The 18,455-nt window shown below is 36.9% G+C and overlaps 1 protein-coding gene across 5 annotated transcripts in view; it reads right to left on the bottom strand.

Annotated features, from left to right (window-relative positions):
- MUSK (muscle associated receptor tyrosine kinase) overlaps nt 1–18,193 on the bottom strand; it is a 100,021-nt gene extending 81,828 nt beyond the window's left edge. For all 5 annotated transcript variants that reach the window (XM_062206942.1, XM_062206940.1, XM_062206939.1 and 2 more), the window contains exons 1-5: nt 18,115–18,193; nt 10,904–11,030; nt 7,871–8,022; nt 5,961–6,088; nt 4,556–4,697 (exon numbers count right to left, since the gene is read on the bottom strand). In XM_062206942.1, the coding sequence (XP_062062926.1) occupies nt 4,556–4,697; nt 5,961–6,088; nt 7,871–8,022; nt 10,904–11,030; nt 18,115–18,193 (628 nt within the window). The remainder of the gene's footprint in view (nt 1–4,555; nt 4,698–5,960; nt 6,089–7,870; nt 8,023–10,903; nt 11,031–18,114) is intronic.
- Nucleotides 18,194–18,455: the final 262 nt, after the last annotated feature.

Below are 18,455 nucleotides of genomic sequence, written 5' to 3' on the forward strand. Positions count from 1 at the left end.
ATATTAAAGTCAAAATATATTTGGTACAATAAGATTGCATGATTTATCACTTCAATGTCTCTCTTTCAAGGTTCTCAATTCATTTATACAGTTTTCTGCTGCACAAAAATTCAATACTTATGCTTTACCTTTGAAATAAGCTTTCTACCTTTCATGAACCTGTACCTGCACAAGAGTAATACCAAGGACAAAACCATGCAATCATAGAGATTGTTGAATGCCATACTCATGGTCCTGTTTGTGACCAAAACCTCAATGCTACCCACTCTCCCCTCCCTGACACACACAATTCTACTTTACTTGTGAGTCATCTCTCCCATCCCATAGCTATTTTAAAACCTTTCCATTCTCTTCTTCCTCACCCCCCTCCCTTGGTCCCCTTACAAAAGTATTTTCAGAAGATAACATTACTTTCCTCTTGTTAGAAGAAATAGAAACCATGAGAACAGAGCTTTCTCAAATTCCACCCACCAAACTTATGAATGGATTTATATTAAAAAATGCCCACTTTCTTCCTTCTCCCTGTTGCAAGGAAGTCCTCTCTTCCTGTGTAATGAGAGGTGCCATATAATTTATATTGAAAGCCTGGATAGTTATAAAAGTAGAAGAGGGACTCTATTAATAATTATTGCAGGACAACAGGTGTAATCCAGAGCTGTCCTGGGAAAACCGGGACATGTGGTCACCCTCTGTATAAAGTTAATGCTTCCCTTGAATCTCTGAGTACAACCCTGTGCCTTCTTAAGCACCACATTCCCCTGACTACTTTCCCCCTCTCTTGTATGTTCTAATTTCCCTTATCATTAACACGTTTTAATACTTTCAATATTTGATAATAATTCAATCTTTTTGAAAGAGAAATCTTGCCAAACAATACTACCTACATGCCATGCATACCACCAGCTACTGTTCCCTTTTTTGACTCCTCCCCTTTCTCTGCCACATTTGTTGAAAAATTTGCCTCTCTCTCTTCCCCCCCATCTCTCCCCCCACGTATAACTCTGTTCTTCATTTACAGAGTTCTAGCATCTTCTCTCACTGCCATTCTGATACTACTCCTAACAATGCACACAGGACTATCTTGTTCTTTAGTAGAGCACACACTATTCAGTCTTACTCAGTTTCTTAGACTCTGCTATCTCTTTACTCTTGTATAAGTCAGCTACCCACTTTGTTCCTCAGTTTCCTGAAATGGCATAATATAGAACCTTCTTCATAGATTGTCCTTGGGGTTAAAAAACATAATCTGCCTCACACATTTAGCTTTATATGTTAGCCATCCATTGCTCAACCTTTTAGGAAGACATCCTTGCTGGACCATGCTTGAGTTAGATGTTTCTATCAGTGACTCCATATATGGTGTTTACAACTTTTTAAGACAAGATAGAAGGGTAGAATATCTCCACACAGCCATTCCAGAGATCCAGCAGCCTGAGGATGACAATCTAATAGGGAACTTTTTTTTTTTTTATCTCTGTGTGGTAGGGCATTTCTTTCATATTTGTTTTGACAGCTAATATTAGTTAATACATTGTATCCAATCCATGGCCTTCCATGTTTGGACTAATAGAGGCTGTCAATGGCATAGCCATACTGTTCTCTGGCATGCCCATCTGTGATAAGAATAGCCCAGCATCAAGTAGTATTATGGAGTTCCAATTCTATATAACCACTGCATAAATTCTTTGTGCAGTGACTACATGGTGCATATTTATGTTCATGTATCCTAACTGATCATGGGCCAGCCTCACCTTCAACCCTCACTACTCCCAAGTTACCAAGAATTTGCAGGTACTTTCTGGGGTTCTTCTAGTCATTTCTCTATTGCTTTTTCACCTGCTCTGCATTATAGGTTGAGCTGACCTTTCCAAACTATAAGAAAATAAATGACTATTGTAATCTACTTAATTTATAGCAATTTGTTTTGGCATCCCTAGCAAACTAATCATACAATCAAGTTCTGTTGCACTTTGCCAAAAATACTGAAAATTCTAGTATCTCAAGTGCTATTTCAAGTATCCATTTTGTTATATTTAATTAATGTATAGAATTTGCAATAAAATAGATTATCTGGGTAATGTCCATTGTGGCTTGATCTTAGGGAGTTTCACAAATAATTTATTCTAATACATTAATAAATATTAGGGATAGTTCACTTTAAAAAAACTTAATAGGGCAAATTTGCATTATAACTTGACAATGCCTCAACTCACTTTTCAAGTGGAAATCAGTTTTTCAGAGCTTCCAAAGCCAAAACTGATTTGTTGCTAATATTATGTTCTAATACTAATAATAATGACAGTAGATACCATTTATTAAATGCTTATTATGTGTCAGCAACTATGCTAAGCATGTCACATATTTTTGCTATTATTAACAGGGACTAGAATTGGAGTAGAAATAAACATGTGTGCTAAAATGATCATCTTACCTACTAGTAGAGTAATTTTAAATGGTATTATGAACCCCAGCAAGTTTATAAAACCTCTAGAATGTATTAACTGTTACAGCAATAGCAATGCCAATGCTGTGGCATAGCAGGTAAAGTTACCGCCTGCAGTGCCAGCATCCCATATGGGCACCAGTTCAAGTCCCAGCTGCTCCACTTCTGATCCTGCTCTCTGCTATGGCCTGGGAAAGAAATGGAAGATGCCCCAAGTCCTTGGGCCCCTGCCACCTGCATGGGAGACCCAGAAAAAGCTCCCAGCTCCTGGCTTCAAATCAGCTCAGCTCCTACCATTGTGGCCAGTGGAGGAGTGAACTAGTGGATAGAAGACCTCTCTTTCTCTTTCTCTCTCTGTCTCTCTGCCTCTGCCTCTCTGTAAATCTGCCTTTCAAATAAAAATAAATATTTTTTAAAAAGCAATAAGTATGACCATTTAAATATTTGGAAAAAAAGAAGATAGTATTCAGTATTACCGATAGCCATGATATCATATCAAATGGCAAGAAAAGACCATTGTGTATTGGATTCTAACTAATTGAAATTGGTCATAATGTTCTCTAGGTCAAAATTAAAGTGATTTGTTTAAATATCTATGAAGATAGTAATCTAAATGATCAGTTTTATGTATTATATTTCAGAGGGCTTATATTTACATTTAATGTCTTAATTTCTTCATGTAATTTAAACAAATAGGTAGCATTAATTCTTCATCATACCACAGACAATTCAGGGAAATACTGAGTCTGAGCAGGTCTTCAATGTGCACTAACAAATGTCCTAGTGTATTTGTATGTTTATTTAATTTTCACAGAATAATTCATATCAACTAATTGTTTCATACTGGGCTTTAAGTAGCATGGATATTTTATAAGACATTAAATTATAATAACTATACTGAAAACATATTTTCATATTCTGAAAACCACTATTTTCACCACCTCATGCTCTTCTATAAGGAGTTAATTGGAATTTTATGCACAATTGATGCAATCGTAAAATAAAAATGTTTCCTGAAGTAGAAGCCAATGTGGAAAAGAAGACCTTGAAGGCTGCGAGAGGTAGATTCATACTAAGAAATAAAGAGAATCTTAAAGAAGATAATAGAAAGCTGTATGAGTGAGAAGGAAAAGTTTCAGCCTAAGAAAAGTAAGATGGAATGAAGAGAGATATGGGAACATTGAAGCTGCTCCTGGTTGAGCTATGATTTGTGTCAGTGTGCAATAGTAAAATGCTCTATCAATCAAGTGAGAGAAAAGTAGAAAAATATTTGATAATTTTTATAATCAGCATTATTGTATGCAAAAGACTAGATATTGCTAAACACTTTCAACACCTAAGTCATTAAATGCAACAAACCCCTCTTTACAGATGAAAACACTGAGAGCCAGAGATGTTAATTCTACAACTTGTAACAAGAAGAGCTGGGACGGTTTTGCCCTCAGCTCACTCACCTAACTTGTGTGCTGGTAGTTCCTATTTTTAAATAAAATATGATGCAATTAGTGATCGAGAAAGATCCAACGAACAAGTGAATAGAACACCTAGAGCTGTTTGGATTCTGATTTCTCAGCGAAGACCTCTCACAGCAAGTTGTTGAATTAGTGGCTTTTTAAAACATAAAAACATTTTGACAATATAATTCCAGAACTTTGACCTTGAATCATTTTGGTTAGACATTTTGAGTCTATTATTTTGTACTCTTTATGCCAGAATACAATATGAAAACAGTTACTCTTTGCCCTTTTTATGCCTTTTAAAAAGTTAGTCTATATGTGAAAAACATAAAAATTAGTGTCTCCAAATTTATTAATGAGGGGGAATCATCCAAGTAGAAGCTCTAAAATGGTATCTGATTATTTCAATATTAGTGAATTTATTCTTTTGATCAAAATTACCAGTGATTGTGGGTAATAGATGGAATATGACCTTTCATACTAATGAAAATGTCTTTCTTTTCTCTTTTCTGCTCTCATGACTTTGCCCCTATGGCCTAATATCCTGCATAGCTGAGGGATTAGGGTCCCCATAGCTCAAGCTGAAGTACAGTCTACACAGTGAAATGCGGTTCCCTCTGATCACACTGTCATGGGGACGATTGTGCCTGCTTACCCTCCACTTCCAGCTTCACCAGTTTGGAATACGCTGTCCCAAGGCTGTTTTTTGCCACACAGCGATACTGTCCTGCATCTTCTTTTTGTACATTGTGTATCCTTAAGCTCCCAGATTCAAGAACTGCAATGCGAGAATTTTCCTGCCAGAGATAGGGACATGAATTTGAAAACATCCATGGCTCTCTCAAGGATACATTCACCATATTTTATCAAGTTGTCTGTTATCATCAAAAGCTTCAGCTTTTACTATGGAATTTATGACATACAACACAATATTAAGTGGGACAGTACAAAATTATCAAATTCAACTTTCACAGTGATCCCATGATGAATAGATTACTTTTTATTTTGTTTCATATGAGGACTTAAGATCCTAAAAGTCAAACCCAACTCTGCTTGAATAAAAGCAGTGCCTTTTGACTAATTTAGTTGCTATAAACCCTATGTGGTATTATATATATTCTTTCAAATTTTTTGATTCTTTGGAGTTAAAATATTACATTTACCTTCTCTTTTTGCACCTTAACTTTAGTAACACACATAGAGCCACACTTTGTTTTTCATTGTAGGAAATGCATTGAGATGTATAACAAAAGGAAATAAGGAGAATTACATAGATTATAATTTAGAAATTGACTTTATCAGTTTTATTTGAAACAAAACAAACCTACTAAGTTTAGTATCTTATTTCAATTAATTGACCTATGTATCAACACTATATTTTCCCCATGGAATATGCTGGACATAATAAGAAATAAAATATACTCTGTAGTCTCCTTTTGGGTGACACAAAGATAGAAAGAGACAATTATGGAGCAGGATTATAATTTATCAGTAAATGTGGGGAAAAGATACAAACCAGCACAAAATGAGCATATGAAGAATCGATTTTTAAATCAATTCTCTTCCCAACTGAGATCAGAGTGTTTGCTACCAGTCTTCAGTCTTGTTCTACCTTCTCTCCAGTGTTCTCATTTCTTTTCTTACAAACCTCATTTCTCTCCCTCTTGCCAGAAACTGTCAGTTCTAAAACCTAGATTTTAGTCTTACTCAATTTACCTCCTATGTTTTAAATATTCAGTGTTTAAAAAAATGAATTATTATTCAACTAAGTGACAAACAAAAAAGGGCTCTACTCTGGCTTGGGATTTTTATTTTTCCCCTTTTGCATCCCTAATACTACTGGGTCCTATCAGTTTTTTTCTAGCTAGTCCCAATTGGAATGCCCTACAGTTTACATTTGGGGAATAGATATATTTAAGTTTGCCTAAAAGTATATGGAAAAACATTTAAATTAATACATTAATTAATTAAAAATAAAACTTTTTAAATGCCTCATTCTTCAAGGGATAGTTTTATTTTAAAATGTTTACTGTACATGTGTTAACATCACAATTACTTACCCTGAGAGCATTGTCTCCCTTGATCCACGACACTGAGGGCTTGGGGTTGCCCATTGTAGTACATGGTAGAACTGCTTTTAATCCCTCTATTATTTTTACATTTATGGGAGGACGAGTTATTTTAGGTTCTGAAGGAAAATAAAAATAAAAAAATTAAAAAGGCATATTAAACCTGGAGTTCCAGACTTTCTATTTAATTCTAAATATCCACTTTACAAATAATTGTGAGCGTATTATGAAAGTCACATAATGCAAATACTTCAGTAGATATCACATAGACATCAACTTTTCAAGCTTAAGGTTTCTCTTTTACTAAAATCTTATTTGCAAAACACAAAGCTATGAAATGTATTAGGAATATAAACCTAGCACAGAGAACGTAGAAAATCTCTCACACACTGAAAAAAAAAAAAAAAAAAAGAATCGATGATTTCCTCCAGTGTAACAGTGTTAAAACATAAGAAACAGTGATAAAAGACAACTCAATAACCTAATGGATGAAGATCGCAGGAAATCTTAGATTCCACTAATTTTTATGGTGCTGGTATGCATGTTTATATTATTTTTCCCATCAGGGACGTGGTGCCAGAGAAGAGAATGTTTTCTTTATTACAGGTTTAGCAGTTTGCAAGTGTCAGTTGCTTGCAGTACAGAAGGTCATGAGATTTGAGGATGATGACAAGGGAACATTTGATGACACAAGGAGAGAGAAGTGAGTGAAATCCCAAAAGGGAGTCAATAAAAGGGAGACCAAGGAGAAATCACGGACAGAAGAATGTTAGCACGTTGGGGTGGTGAATGTGGGGGTAAGGAAGTAAGAGTGGCTTTGACACTCTTCTTAGCTAAGAAAGGGGAGGCAGGAATTTTGTGCTTTCCACTTGGAGCAAATCTTGAGTATGGGAAACTGTTTTCTTTATCTGACAAGGCTGGATGAATAAGTGTCCATGGCCAGAGGGTAACATGCTGGAGCTTAATATTTTAAACTATAAGATCACAAAAATATATAAATATAAGGCTATTTCCAAGTGATGGCAAGGTCAAGGGTGGGTCATTGGTCAGGTGGTCTGATAGAGTTAAAGGTAAACATCACCAGATTTGTGGAAGCCAAGGACTTGTGAGGATGAAGTTACTAGTGTTTCAATTTCCTGGCTGTCAGAATCTTTTAGGATGATGGCAGGAGTAGGGACAGATAAAAATATAATGGGTCTGGAATCAAAGTTTTTGATTAATACCGGGGAGTGCTTAACAGTGAGTAGTGGACATAATGAATAGAGAAAAGAATGAGAAGAGTGGCCTATGCCCTCATGAGAGAGGATTTTTCCAGGAGTACAATATATTATGTCTTAAAAGTGGCAATGAGGGCTAGGAGATTACCCATGGGTACTTGCTAACCCTGCAGGACATGAGCTGGGGAAAAAGTGAATAGCCTACAGTTAAGCAGAAAGTTACTCAGAGTGATGTGGTTGCTGGCTTTGTAAATGGAAATGGAGGAAGGGAGCCAGGAATGTAGGTGGTCTCTAGGCAGCACATTTCATCAGTCTGAAATAAGGCAAAAGGGTAGAAGTGTCTTCAAAGAGGTTAGTGACAAGAAGTGACTTTGATTGCCATGGAAAGGCATAAGGTAAAGATTTTAGAGGGAGACTCCCCAGTGAACAAAGTCTAGGTACAGAAAATAACAGAGCTGTGTGAAGGCAAGAAAGTGGCAGAGGACAGACAACCCAAGGCTTGCCTTAGGACGGTGGTTGATGGCAGGAATAAGAGGTGTGGAATTAAATGATCTCAAGGTTGGGCTTTGAACTTGTTGGTCTTGGTATTGAACTTCCATGTCTGAGAGAGACTCTACTTGCTGACTGTTTCAAAGTGTGGCAAGCCAACTTTAAAGTCAATAAATGGTCCCCTTTCCTACTCACTCATCTTCACTTGCAGAGCGCCACAACTCTCAGCTGCTCCTCCCACACCGTTGTTGGCTGTGCAGCAATAAATGCCATCATCACTGTCTTCCACACTCAGGATGGTGAGAAGCTGCCCATTCTCCCGAATGCTGTACCGGGTGTCAAAGAGCCTGCAGGTCACAGAGGAAAATGGGACATTAGTGCGTCAGCTGATTTTTCAGCTCTGACTAACTGAGCAGACCAATGACTAGCCAATGAGGAGGTAGAACAAAGGTGAGAGGTAATTTGAGTGAGTTCTAAATAATAGAAAAACTACTTTGGAATAAAAGCTTACATTTTATTCTAGTCTTTCCTAGTGTCCAATAAACAAAGTCCTTTGAAAATGCTTTCAAAGAGAGATGTCTATTTTAAGACCAAATATGAGGTTTACTTTATTCAGGAAAGTATATCAGAACAAAGACATATACGTCTTCTCTGTACTTACTAGGAAGTACTAACTAGATATTGTACATCCACGCATGTACATGTGATGAGCATAAATGAGTAAATATTTATAGAAGTAGCTAGCATTAAATTTATTATTCATTCTTTTTGGATACTTATTGAGGACTTAATATGTCAGGTGGAGTTCTAGTTACTTGAATACATAATAAAGCAACTTCAAAGTATAAAATATATGCATTACGAATGTTATCTATTTAACTACATGCATATTGTTCACTGTGAAGAGAATTCTGGAAGCAGAAATTTGAGGGGAGGCATCAACATAAAAGTGAGTTGGGTTCTTTTTAACCAAATAAGAGTTATGTTTGTCAAATGTGTGTAGTAAGCAGAACAATGGTCCCCAAAAGACCCATAACTTTATCCACAGAACCTAGGACTGTATTACTTTACATAGCAAGATGGATTCTCCCTGTATTAAGAATATTAAAATGGAATATTCTGAATTATCAAGATGTAATGATAAAGAGCCTTAAAAGATGAACCATGGAGGTATATAACATAGAAGGTGTGACAACACAGGAAAGGTCAGAGTGATGCAATTTTTAGCTTTGTAATGGAGGAAACAGGTGGCCTCAGAAGATAAAAAAATAATAAATTAGGTTTTCTTCCCTGTAGCTTCTAGAAGGAACTAACTCAGCATTGCTAACACTGGGATTTTACCCAGCACAATGTATTTCATATGTATGCATGACCTTCAGAACTATAAGATAATACATGTATGTTATATTAAGGCACTAAATTTATAATAATTTGTTATAATAATGGTAGGCAATAAATACAAATTTTGGTACTTGAAGTGTGATGCTGCTAAAACTAAAATGTAAGAAAAATGTAGATGTGGCTTTGCATTTGGGGAAAGGATAGAAACAGGAGAAATAGCAGAAGCATGCTAGAAAAAAATCTAGATTTTCTTGAAGAGAGTGCTAGTAGGAATATACATGGTATTGGCTCTGCTACTGAGGACCCAGAAGTAGGTGAAAAGTATGGTAGAGAAAATCTACATCTCAGAGAATTCCTGGATTACTATGAACAGATTGTTGGTAGGAATATGAAATTTTAAAGCACTATCTGTGTGGGCTCGGATGGAGAGAAGAGCATGTTAGTGGAATGTAAAGGAAAGGGTATCTTTGCAACTGGTGGCAGAATGCTTAGTTGAATGGCATCCTGCATTACATGGAAAGCAAAGCCTGTAAGTAATGAACTCCAATATTTAGCTGAGGAAATTTCCAAGCAAAATGTTGAAGTTGTAGCCTCGTTTCCTTTGCCGCTTTTAGTGACATTCAAGAGGAAAAGACTATTGAGGACAGAACTGCTAAGCAAAAAAGGAAAAAGGAACCAGGACTTGATGGTTTGTGAAATTCTCAGTCTATCCAAATTGCAATAGATGCTAAAAACTGTCCCAAATATTTTACTATGGTCTGTGAGCCTTCTTTCCCCAGAACTTCTGGGCCAGCTTGCCTGATAAGAGTACTTGAAGGCTAAGGCAGTATGATTAACACCCCACATCACAACATGTATGATAGAAGGAAACACTAAGCATCGGTCAGAGGTTAGAGAAATGAAAGGTGACATTTCTCTGCATGCAAGTTCATGGGTACCAGTTGAAGCACTGTGTATAGACCGAATGTTTAGATCCCCTCCCCCCGCTCCCTAATTCACATGCTGAAATCTAATTCCCAATGTGATGATATTTGAAAGTGGAGCTCTGGGAGGTGATTAGGTCCCCAGGTAGAGACATCATGAGTGGGATTCATGCCCTTATAAAAGAGGCCCAAGGGACTTGACCACATCCCCCATGTGGGGACACAAAAAAATATGGCTGTCCATAAACCAGGATGTGGGCCCTCATCAGACACTGAAATTACTGGCTCCTCAAACTTGCAGTTTACAGCCTACTTGCATTGCTTATAAGTTACCCAATTCATGATATTTTGTTGTAACAGCTTAAACAGGTAAGAGGGCTTTGAACCTTAATCCATAATCTATCACCAGCTAGAGAGCCCAGGGGTCCATTTGTCATAGGCTTTTTGGAATATTTTTGATAGCTATTATAATGATGAAAATATAACATAATATTTATCTTCCAAGTAGGAATTTTACCTGTTTGAAAGGGTAACTCAGTGTATATTGTGAATTCCTTCTACATTTCAGAAGGTCCAAGGTGGCTTAGCAGTCAAATTCTCAGACATCATACTTCACTTTTTTGGGATATTATCAGGTTTCTCTTTGATTCCCACCATGTCTTGGAGTATGCACTCTCAGACTTAGGATATCACAATATTTAGTAATTATTATGAAGCGTCTTCTACTTTCTGATCTGGGGGCTTCCCCATCTTCCTCATATCAATAAGCCATGAAATAGCCCTAAAATTTTTTGTGTCAATTGAGTCACTACTTTGCCTTAGAAAATTCTCTTAAGCTCACTGAACTTCAGACTTTATGTTTATACAATGAGGAAATTTGCATTTTACATATTCTTGAAGGTAGACTTTAATACTAGCAAGACTTGTGAGTGTAATTCCTTATCAGAAACATCAGGATACTTACTTGATGAGAATTTTATTTCTAGTCCAGGAAATCTCAGGTTGAGGGTAGGATTCCACTGCACACATGAAAGTAGCCACCTCTTCAACCAAGGCATCCACCGTTTCAAGAGGAGTAGTGATGACAGGAGCTGAAAGGAGGGGAGAAATCAAAACAGAACATTCTAGAATGGCATTTACTAGCCCTTCCTTAAGCATACAGAAGCCATCACATACCTGAATGAGAATTATATTACCCCAGCAAAGAAATTTGCCAAAAAGGAAGCAAGATTTTATAAGGAGAATGTTGTTTCCATTTCTAGACCAGATATTGGAGAAACAAAAGAAAAAGCTCTCAAGAGATCAGGGTTTATTTTATAAGAGTAGAGGTTAATCCAGGTTTTGTGGGGCCTGAAGTTATGCCATTTGGGTGTGCTCTTTAAAGAAAAAAATGTAGAAAAACAAAATTTTTGTGCTACTGCAACACCAATCAACATGAAAAGGAGTGAGTCTGAAGGGAAGTTAGAGTGGAAAAAGATAGCAAGTTTAACAATTGCTAGTTAAGAACATATGTTGTTCTAGGGCAAGTGTTTGGCACAGTGGGTAAGCTGTTGCATGAGGTGCTCTTATCCCATATCAGAATGCCTGGATTTTAGTCCCGGCTCCATTTCCTATACCAGTTTCCTACTAATGTGCACCTTGAGAGGAAGTAGATAACAGCTCACATATTTGGGTCCTTGCCACCCATATGGGAAATCTGCATTAAGTTCTAGGCTCCTGGTTTTGATCTGGCCCAGCCTGGGATGTTATGGACATTAAGGGATTGAACCAGCAGACAGGAGATACCTCTTTTTGTTCATCTGTATCTCTGCATTTCAAATAAAATGAAAATAAGCATACTGTATTTTAAATAAAAACATTTCCTCCCAAATTTTATAACAACATATGTTCATACAAACACATTGCTAAAGCCCTCTGAGGCTTAGCGGGTGCCTGCAAATGGGAGACTCTGAAGCTTAAGCTTGATCAGATTTATAGAGAATTCACTCAGGAATCGAGTCAAATAGGAAGAGACTCAGTAATACAAAGGAAAACCACACAAGCATAAAATAAGCAGAGGATCTTAAGAGACATTTCTCCAGAGTAGATAAACAAATGTCAACAAGCAAGTCAAAAGCTGCTCAGCATCATTTGCCATGAAGGAAATGCAAAGCCAAACCTGAACACATCATGCACACCCACTTGGGTAGCTGTACTGAAAATCAAGGCAGTAAATGGTGTGGTTGTGGAGACGGTGAAACTGTGGGCGATGCTGGTGGGAACGTAACATGCTGTACTGGTGGTTCTTCAAAAGTTAAGCAGAAACATTGTATGGCCCAACAATTCCACTTCCGGTAGACATTTGAAAAAACTGAAATTTAGACTCTTTGGAAATCAGTTGAGATACAGAAAACAAGTCTAGAATGTCAGTTTTGTGTGACATTTGACTTTTTGATATTGGCTTGCCAAGTTGATTGAGAACCTGCTGTGTGTACTCTGGCCTCAGAATCAGCCCTTAAGCCATTCAGATCCTGCTAAAAAGCCCATGAGAGTTTCTCAGGCATGGAAAGCCAAGACACTGTGGAAGAAAAAAAATGACCTAAATGAAAGATCTCTGTGAGTGAGATCCCAGCAGAAAGAACGGGCCATCAAAGAAGGAGGTACCTTTCTCTGAAGGAAGGAGAGAACTTCCACTTTGACTATGGCCTTGTCTAAATAACTCAAGAGGTTTCCACAGTCTTGGCAGTCCATGACAAGAGCCTTGGGTGATTGCTGATGTAATAAATAAGAGTGTCAATTGTTAAATCAACAATGGGAGTCACTGTGCATTTACTCCCCATGTGGGATCTCTGTCCTTAATGTGCTATACAATAAGAATTAACGGTAAAACTAGTACTCAAACAGTATTTTATACTTTGTGTATCTGTGTGGATGCAGTCTGTTGAAATCTACTTAGTATATACTATATTGATCTTCTGTATATAAAGATAATTGAAAATGAATCTTGATGAAGAATGGGATGAGAGAGGGAGTGAGAGATGGGATGGTTGTGAGTGGGAGGGAGGTTATGGGGGAAAAAGCCGCTATAATCCAAAAGTTGTACTTTTGAAATGTATATTTATTAAATAAAAGTTAAAAAAATAAAAAAGAACCTGCTGTGTGTCATCCTTTATACTTCTCATTTGCTATTTCATGCACTTATCACAACAAACATAAAGATAGATACTATTAGTATTACCATTTATAGGTGAGGAATAGAGGCTAAGGATATTTAAATAACTTGTTTGAACATCACAAAAATAGGAAGTTATGAAGCTGAACTTCAGAGTTAAAGTTGGCTTAAAGTCTTGTAAGATATACTATATTTTCAGTACTGGTTATGCTTAGTGAAAAAAGAGACATAACAATATCAATTTCTATTTGTATATCTGAAGTACATGAAAATTGTAAAATAAATAAAATTTAAAAAATAAAAATAAAAACACAATTTCTACCAGCAGATATAGTTGGTTAAGTCTTCTTTAAAATATTCCAAAATGATCCAAAGCCACTTTCAAATTTTTACTGACACAATGAAGTAGTTGTATTGAATGATATTTGTTGACTCAGCAGATTATCTCTTGTTTGCTTTCATTCCCCTACGCAGCTTTCATCTCAGCCAGAGCCTGTTTAAAGTAGGGCATTATTTCTTCTCTCACTCCAAAGACCACATGAATAATGAATACATGAAAACAGAACACAACACTTTTCTGGACCCAGAGAGAAGCCTAAATGCGATACTAGCCTCTTGGAGAGAGGGCTGTGATATTGCCCTTCCTTTGTATTTCTGGGTTGTAGCACAGGGCCATTGACATTGCAACTTCTAATAGAATAGTTGCTGATTGACAAGACCAAATGATAGGGTACACAAAGAAATGAGGTGTATTTGCTCCTATCTGTTTTAGTACAATGAGGACTCAAACTTGGAAAATAATCATGTGTCTGTAATGTCATGAATGCAGTATTTTGTTGAATGAGAAAACACACGGGAAATGTCATAAATCCACAAAGTAAATATTAGTATTGCTCATCATTTGACATATTTTAGGATATGAAACATTTATTTAACAGGAGGTATAATAAATAGTTATTTTTGTTGCATTTCTTTGTAGCTTGTAAGATTTATTGCTAATGAAGCTTAATAACCATGTATTAAAGCCTATCATTGATTCTTTGCAACAGAACATACACTGTGGATCCTTGCCTGTTTTATTTGTTAGCATTTCTGAAATGGCTTCCCCTAAAAGCATTTCCTTGGGTGAAGATGTGGTCTCATAGAGAATCATACAAAACAGGCATACAGTAGACCCACCTTATTTAAGGGAAATACATTCTAAGACCCCCAGTGGATGCCTAAAGCCTCAGATAATACTGAACGCTAAATACCATCATTTTCCTTAACACACATATCTATGATAAAGCTTAATTTATAAATTAGACACAGTAAGAGAAACAATGGCTTTAGGGTTATTATTAAGTAAAATAACTTGATCACTTGCACTATGACAGTTTGTTCAATAATTAAGGTTCTACTTAAGTCACTAACAGGCAGGTAGCACATAAGCATAGATATTTGAACAAAGATAATTTACATCCCAGATGGGATACAGCAGGACAGCATAAGATTTCATCATGCCATGCAGAGCCGCATACAATTTAACTCATACTATTTTTTTTTAATTATTTCTAGTGATTTCCTTTTACTGTTTTCAGACCCCAGATAACTGCAGGTAACTGAAACATTGGAAAGCTAACTGAAGATAAGGATGACTAGAGTTACTTGGGAATGATCATTACCCCAAACATTGCCAGTCCTTCACATAACACATAACTGTGTATGTTGAGCACTGGTAGGCACATCTTCATTATATTAGGAAAGCAAGACTCACAGATGCTATGTATTTTCCCTAAGGATGCACAAAAGATGCTGGGAACTTGAATCTTGATCTCAGCATTCTCTTGCAAGCCTTAAATGTCATTTTATATTTTCTTCATTATCAAGCCTATATCCGATGGTGTGTGGCCATAAAACCCCTACTCCTTTTCTCTCCAGTTCTTGAGCTGCACTGACCTTGGAAAGCATCAATCGCGAATTGTTTGAACCATCTGTCCTTGCTCCCCCTAAGTTCATATAGCACTGCTGGTACAGCTGTTCAGGTCAGGGCGACTGTAAAGCTGTAGTCCCCAGCCCAGGTCCCCTTCTTATCCCTCCCCAGTCACTCTCCCCCAGTGACCTCAAGTCCTAGTTCACTTAGAAGTTGCCTACTTGATCCTTGGGAATGAGAAAGAGAAGGGAAAAATCTTGATGTTTCTGCTCTTTCTGTTCTCTAGGCCAATTATATTTAAAACAGCTGTGTTTCCCTAAACATGCTGTGAGTAAGTCTTTCAATGCACGTCAATCTAAAACACTCATCCAGGACTCGCTGTCCTTGATTTTGGTGACAGCTGTGCCCGCGCTGACTTAGTCATATGTCCAGTCCGTGGATCCCATCCACACACATAGGACTGAAAAGAGAAGGTTACTCAACTATATCTAAAGATAAATCACTTAGTCTGTACAATGTCTAGGTATGGCAGAAATGGGGATAGTTTTGAAAGCAGGGTTTTGGCAGAGTCCTTTGTGCAAATCCAATGTTGTTCATCTGAACTCTTACACGCCTGCACAATTTAATACTACACCACATACTTCATCCTCCCTGATAAAGCATTAAGTGTTATTGAAGTGTGTGGTTCTGGCAACTCTTCAACAAAACATTCACTACTTTCATACATAACAATTTGTAATATTCTCCCACTTGGTGTTATGAAATTGAACTCATTGTCAAAAGAATCACTAGTTAAAATGATTGAGAAAGAGTATGACTCCCCCCCTTATCTTTGAAACATCAGGAATCTCAAACTAAAACAAGAAACTATTAATTCTTCAAAGTTAAGAATTACTTTTATTGAGGAAAGATAGGCGGATTTGGAAAGAACTCCCTAAATACCCTTGCACTATTTTAAATGTGTCTGTTTATTTGGTCATATGTACCTGGGTAGTTTCCTTGATTTTTCCATGATAAAGGATTTAGGAAAAAATGTGCCATCTATAATACTCCTTTTCTTACTATATATTGCCAAAAATAGAGAAAATAACTCTAATAGTTTGGGAAGACATTTTTGTTGCTTTCATCAGTATTAAAATATTAACGTGTTTGATATTCTTCCCTACCAATATTTCCCACACACTTTAATCTTTGGAATTTTTAGGTTGTGTTTTCATGAAATTATTTATACTTGGGACTAGCGTGCATAGTAAAAGGATGTTTGTTGTCCTAGGGATGGTGTTTTGGGGGAAGGTTGCTGCTAAGCCTATCCTCATTTAGATTTTATAATAAACAGTGTTGCTAAAGACAAACATTGTTCTAATTTTTTATTTTAAAAATTCAAGCATAGCAGTAATTAATATAAGAAACAAAAATGGATTGATGATCTGATTTCTTTACTTAAAAACTAGTATATTTGCCTTTACTACTTCTCTGCCACTCTACTTAGAAATTTTTGAAATATAGATAATGTGCATCTGAATTAGGGCTTTATCTGTATAGTTTGGAAACGGAAAATCATATCTTTCTAGTGTGAACATTAGAAGTCATTCCTGTAGGGAGGTTTTAGGTTTGTGTGTGTGTGTGTGTGTGTGTACCAAATGCTGATTTGGATTATCAAAATCAATTGCCCTGCTCCTTATAGGAGTGAGTTTAATAAATCTTCACATTTTGCCATATCACTTTCATGTAACTAGACAATTCAGAATAACACAAGCAAGACTTTTGACAACTGATAAGCCTAAACATCCAAGTGCTGCCTTGCCGGACATCCGTTGTATGATCAGGAAGTATTAAAATCTTCTGAAGTCAATATGAATATCTTTCTGGCTATTATTAGCCATTTGAAAATGTCTAGATTCCCTTTAATCTAAACATACCTCACAGTATTGGTTGGCAATTAAACATTGAAATACATGTGGATATGCCAGTCCATTCAGGCAGATGGAAAAACAAGAAGAAACAAATTTTTAAAAAACCTACGAAATCAAACTTTCGAAAGGAGGAAAGCTATATATTATCTGCATGTGAACCTTGACCTTGTGGTTCAAGAAATTTTTGGGAACCACAAGATCTAAAAACACATTTGTTATTTAGATACAGATACTACCTTCACTTACCTCCATAATACAAATCTTTTCAGTACTTTGATAAAGTAATATAAAGAGCAAATCATTAGTATGCATTCTAAAACACAGAACTCTAGTGTAATAATTGAATTTAAAGCTCTTTAATTGATATCATTCAATCTGCTTTTTAATGTCTTTTAAAACAAAATTTTTGGCAAAGCCTTTGGTTACCTTGCAAATCAAGTATTTTCCTGTCTTTCTGACTTGAAACACACTAGTCTCTGTTTCATAATACACTGGCCAGAAACCATATCACTGTGGACATTCTTGCTACTGCAACAGGTGTTTGTCAGTTTCTTAAGTTGCTTTCCTTTCCCCCTGAGGTGGTGTTATTTCCGGTACATTCCAGAGGCTCTGAAAAAAACTTCTGCAGTCTCTTAGCAAGCCAAATCATGACTCTAGCCTTAAAGTTATTGAGAGCCCATTGTCTTTAGTTGTATAATATATATGGGAAAATGGTCTGTGTCCTTTTGTATTTATGATCTTCAGCAACTACAATATTAAGACTTTAGTGAAACAGAAAGTGGAAATGATTTTTTGTATAGAAGCGTAGTCTGGGTGACTGGGAGTGCAGTGAATTATATTCCTGGCAGGTCTGATGTGAAAGGTTTTCATCAGCCATTTAGACCACCCTGAAGTTGGACACGCACACAAGCAAAACAGACTCTGATAACTTGCAGTCCACCTGCTAATGTTTCCCTGAGAAGTAAGGCTGCGCGTGCACTGTTTGGCCAATGATTTTGTTACAGAATTTAGCAGGGAAATGTCAGTAGAGGGGAGACCATGCAGCAGTTGCTTAAGCATATAGTTAACTCCCTCTCCCTACATTCCAGGACCCTTCACTCAGTCAAACCCAAGCACACCATACAATAAATGAGCTGTGATGGGAGCACACACACACTTTAGAACTGGGACAACGCAACAAGCACATCACTCAGACCAACCTTTTGGAAGTTTCTCCGTCCCACTGAAGGCAACCAGAGCGAGAATATGTACCAGTGGAATGTTGACGAGCTCTCTCATGGTTGATCCAGGCTCAGGCAGGAGAACAACACAAGGAAAATGCCCCCGCAGTTTACATTTTACAGCATGGTTTGTCACAATAGGGTCGTCTGCTAATGACTGTTTGTGTCAGCGGCTCCACAGGCTCTAAGTATAATCAGGAATTCTCAGACTTGGCTGTAATGATGGACGTGGCCAGCTGGTGAGTATCCACTTAGGCCAGTAATGCAAGTGGAGGGCTGGAGGAACAAGGGAAAGAAAATCTCTTTAGAATCCCTTTTAA

This window comes from Lepus europaeus, chromosome 12 (assembly GCF_033115175.1).
Source record: "Lepus europaeus isolate LE1 chromosome 12, mLepTim1.pri, whole genome shotgun sequence".
Classification (NCBI taxonomy): Eukaryota; Metazoa; Chordata; class Mammalia; order Lagomorpha; family Leporidae; genus Lepus; species Lepus europaeus.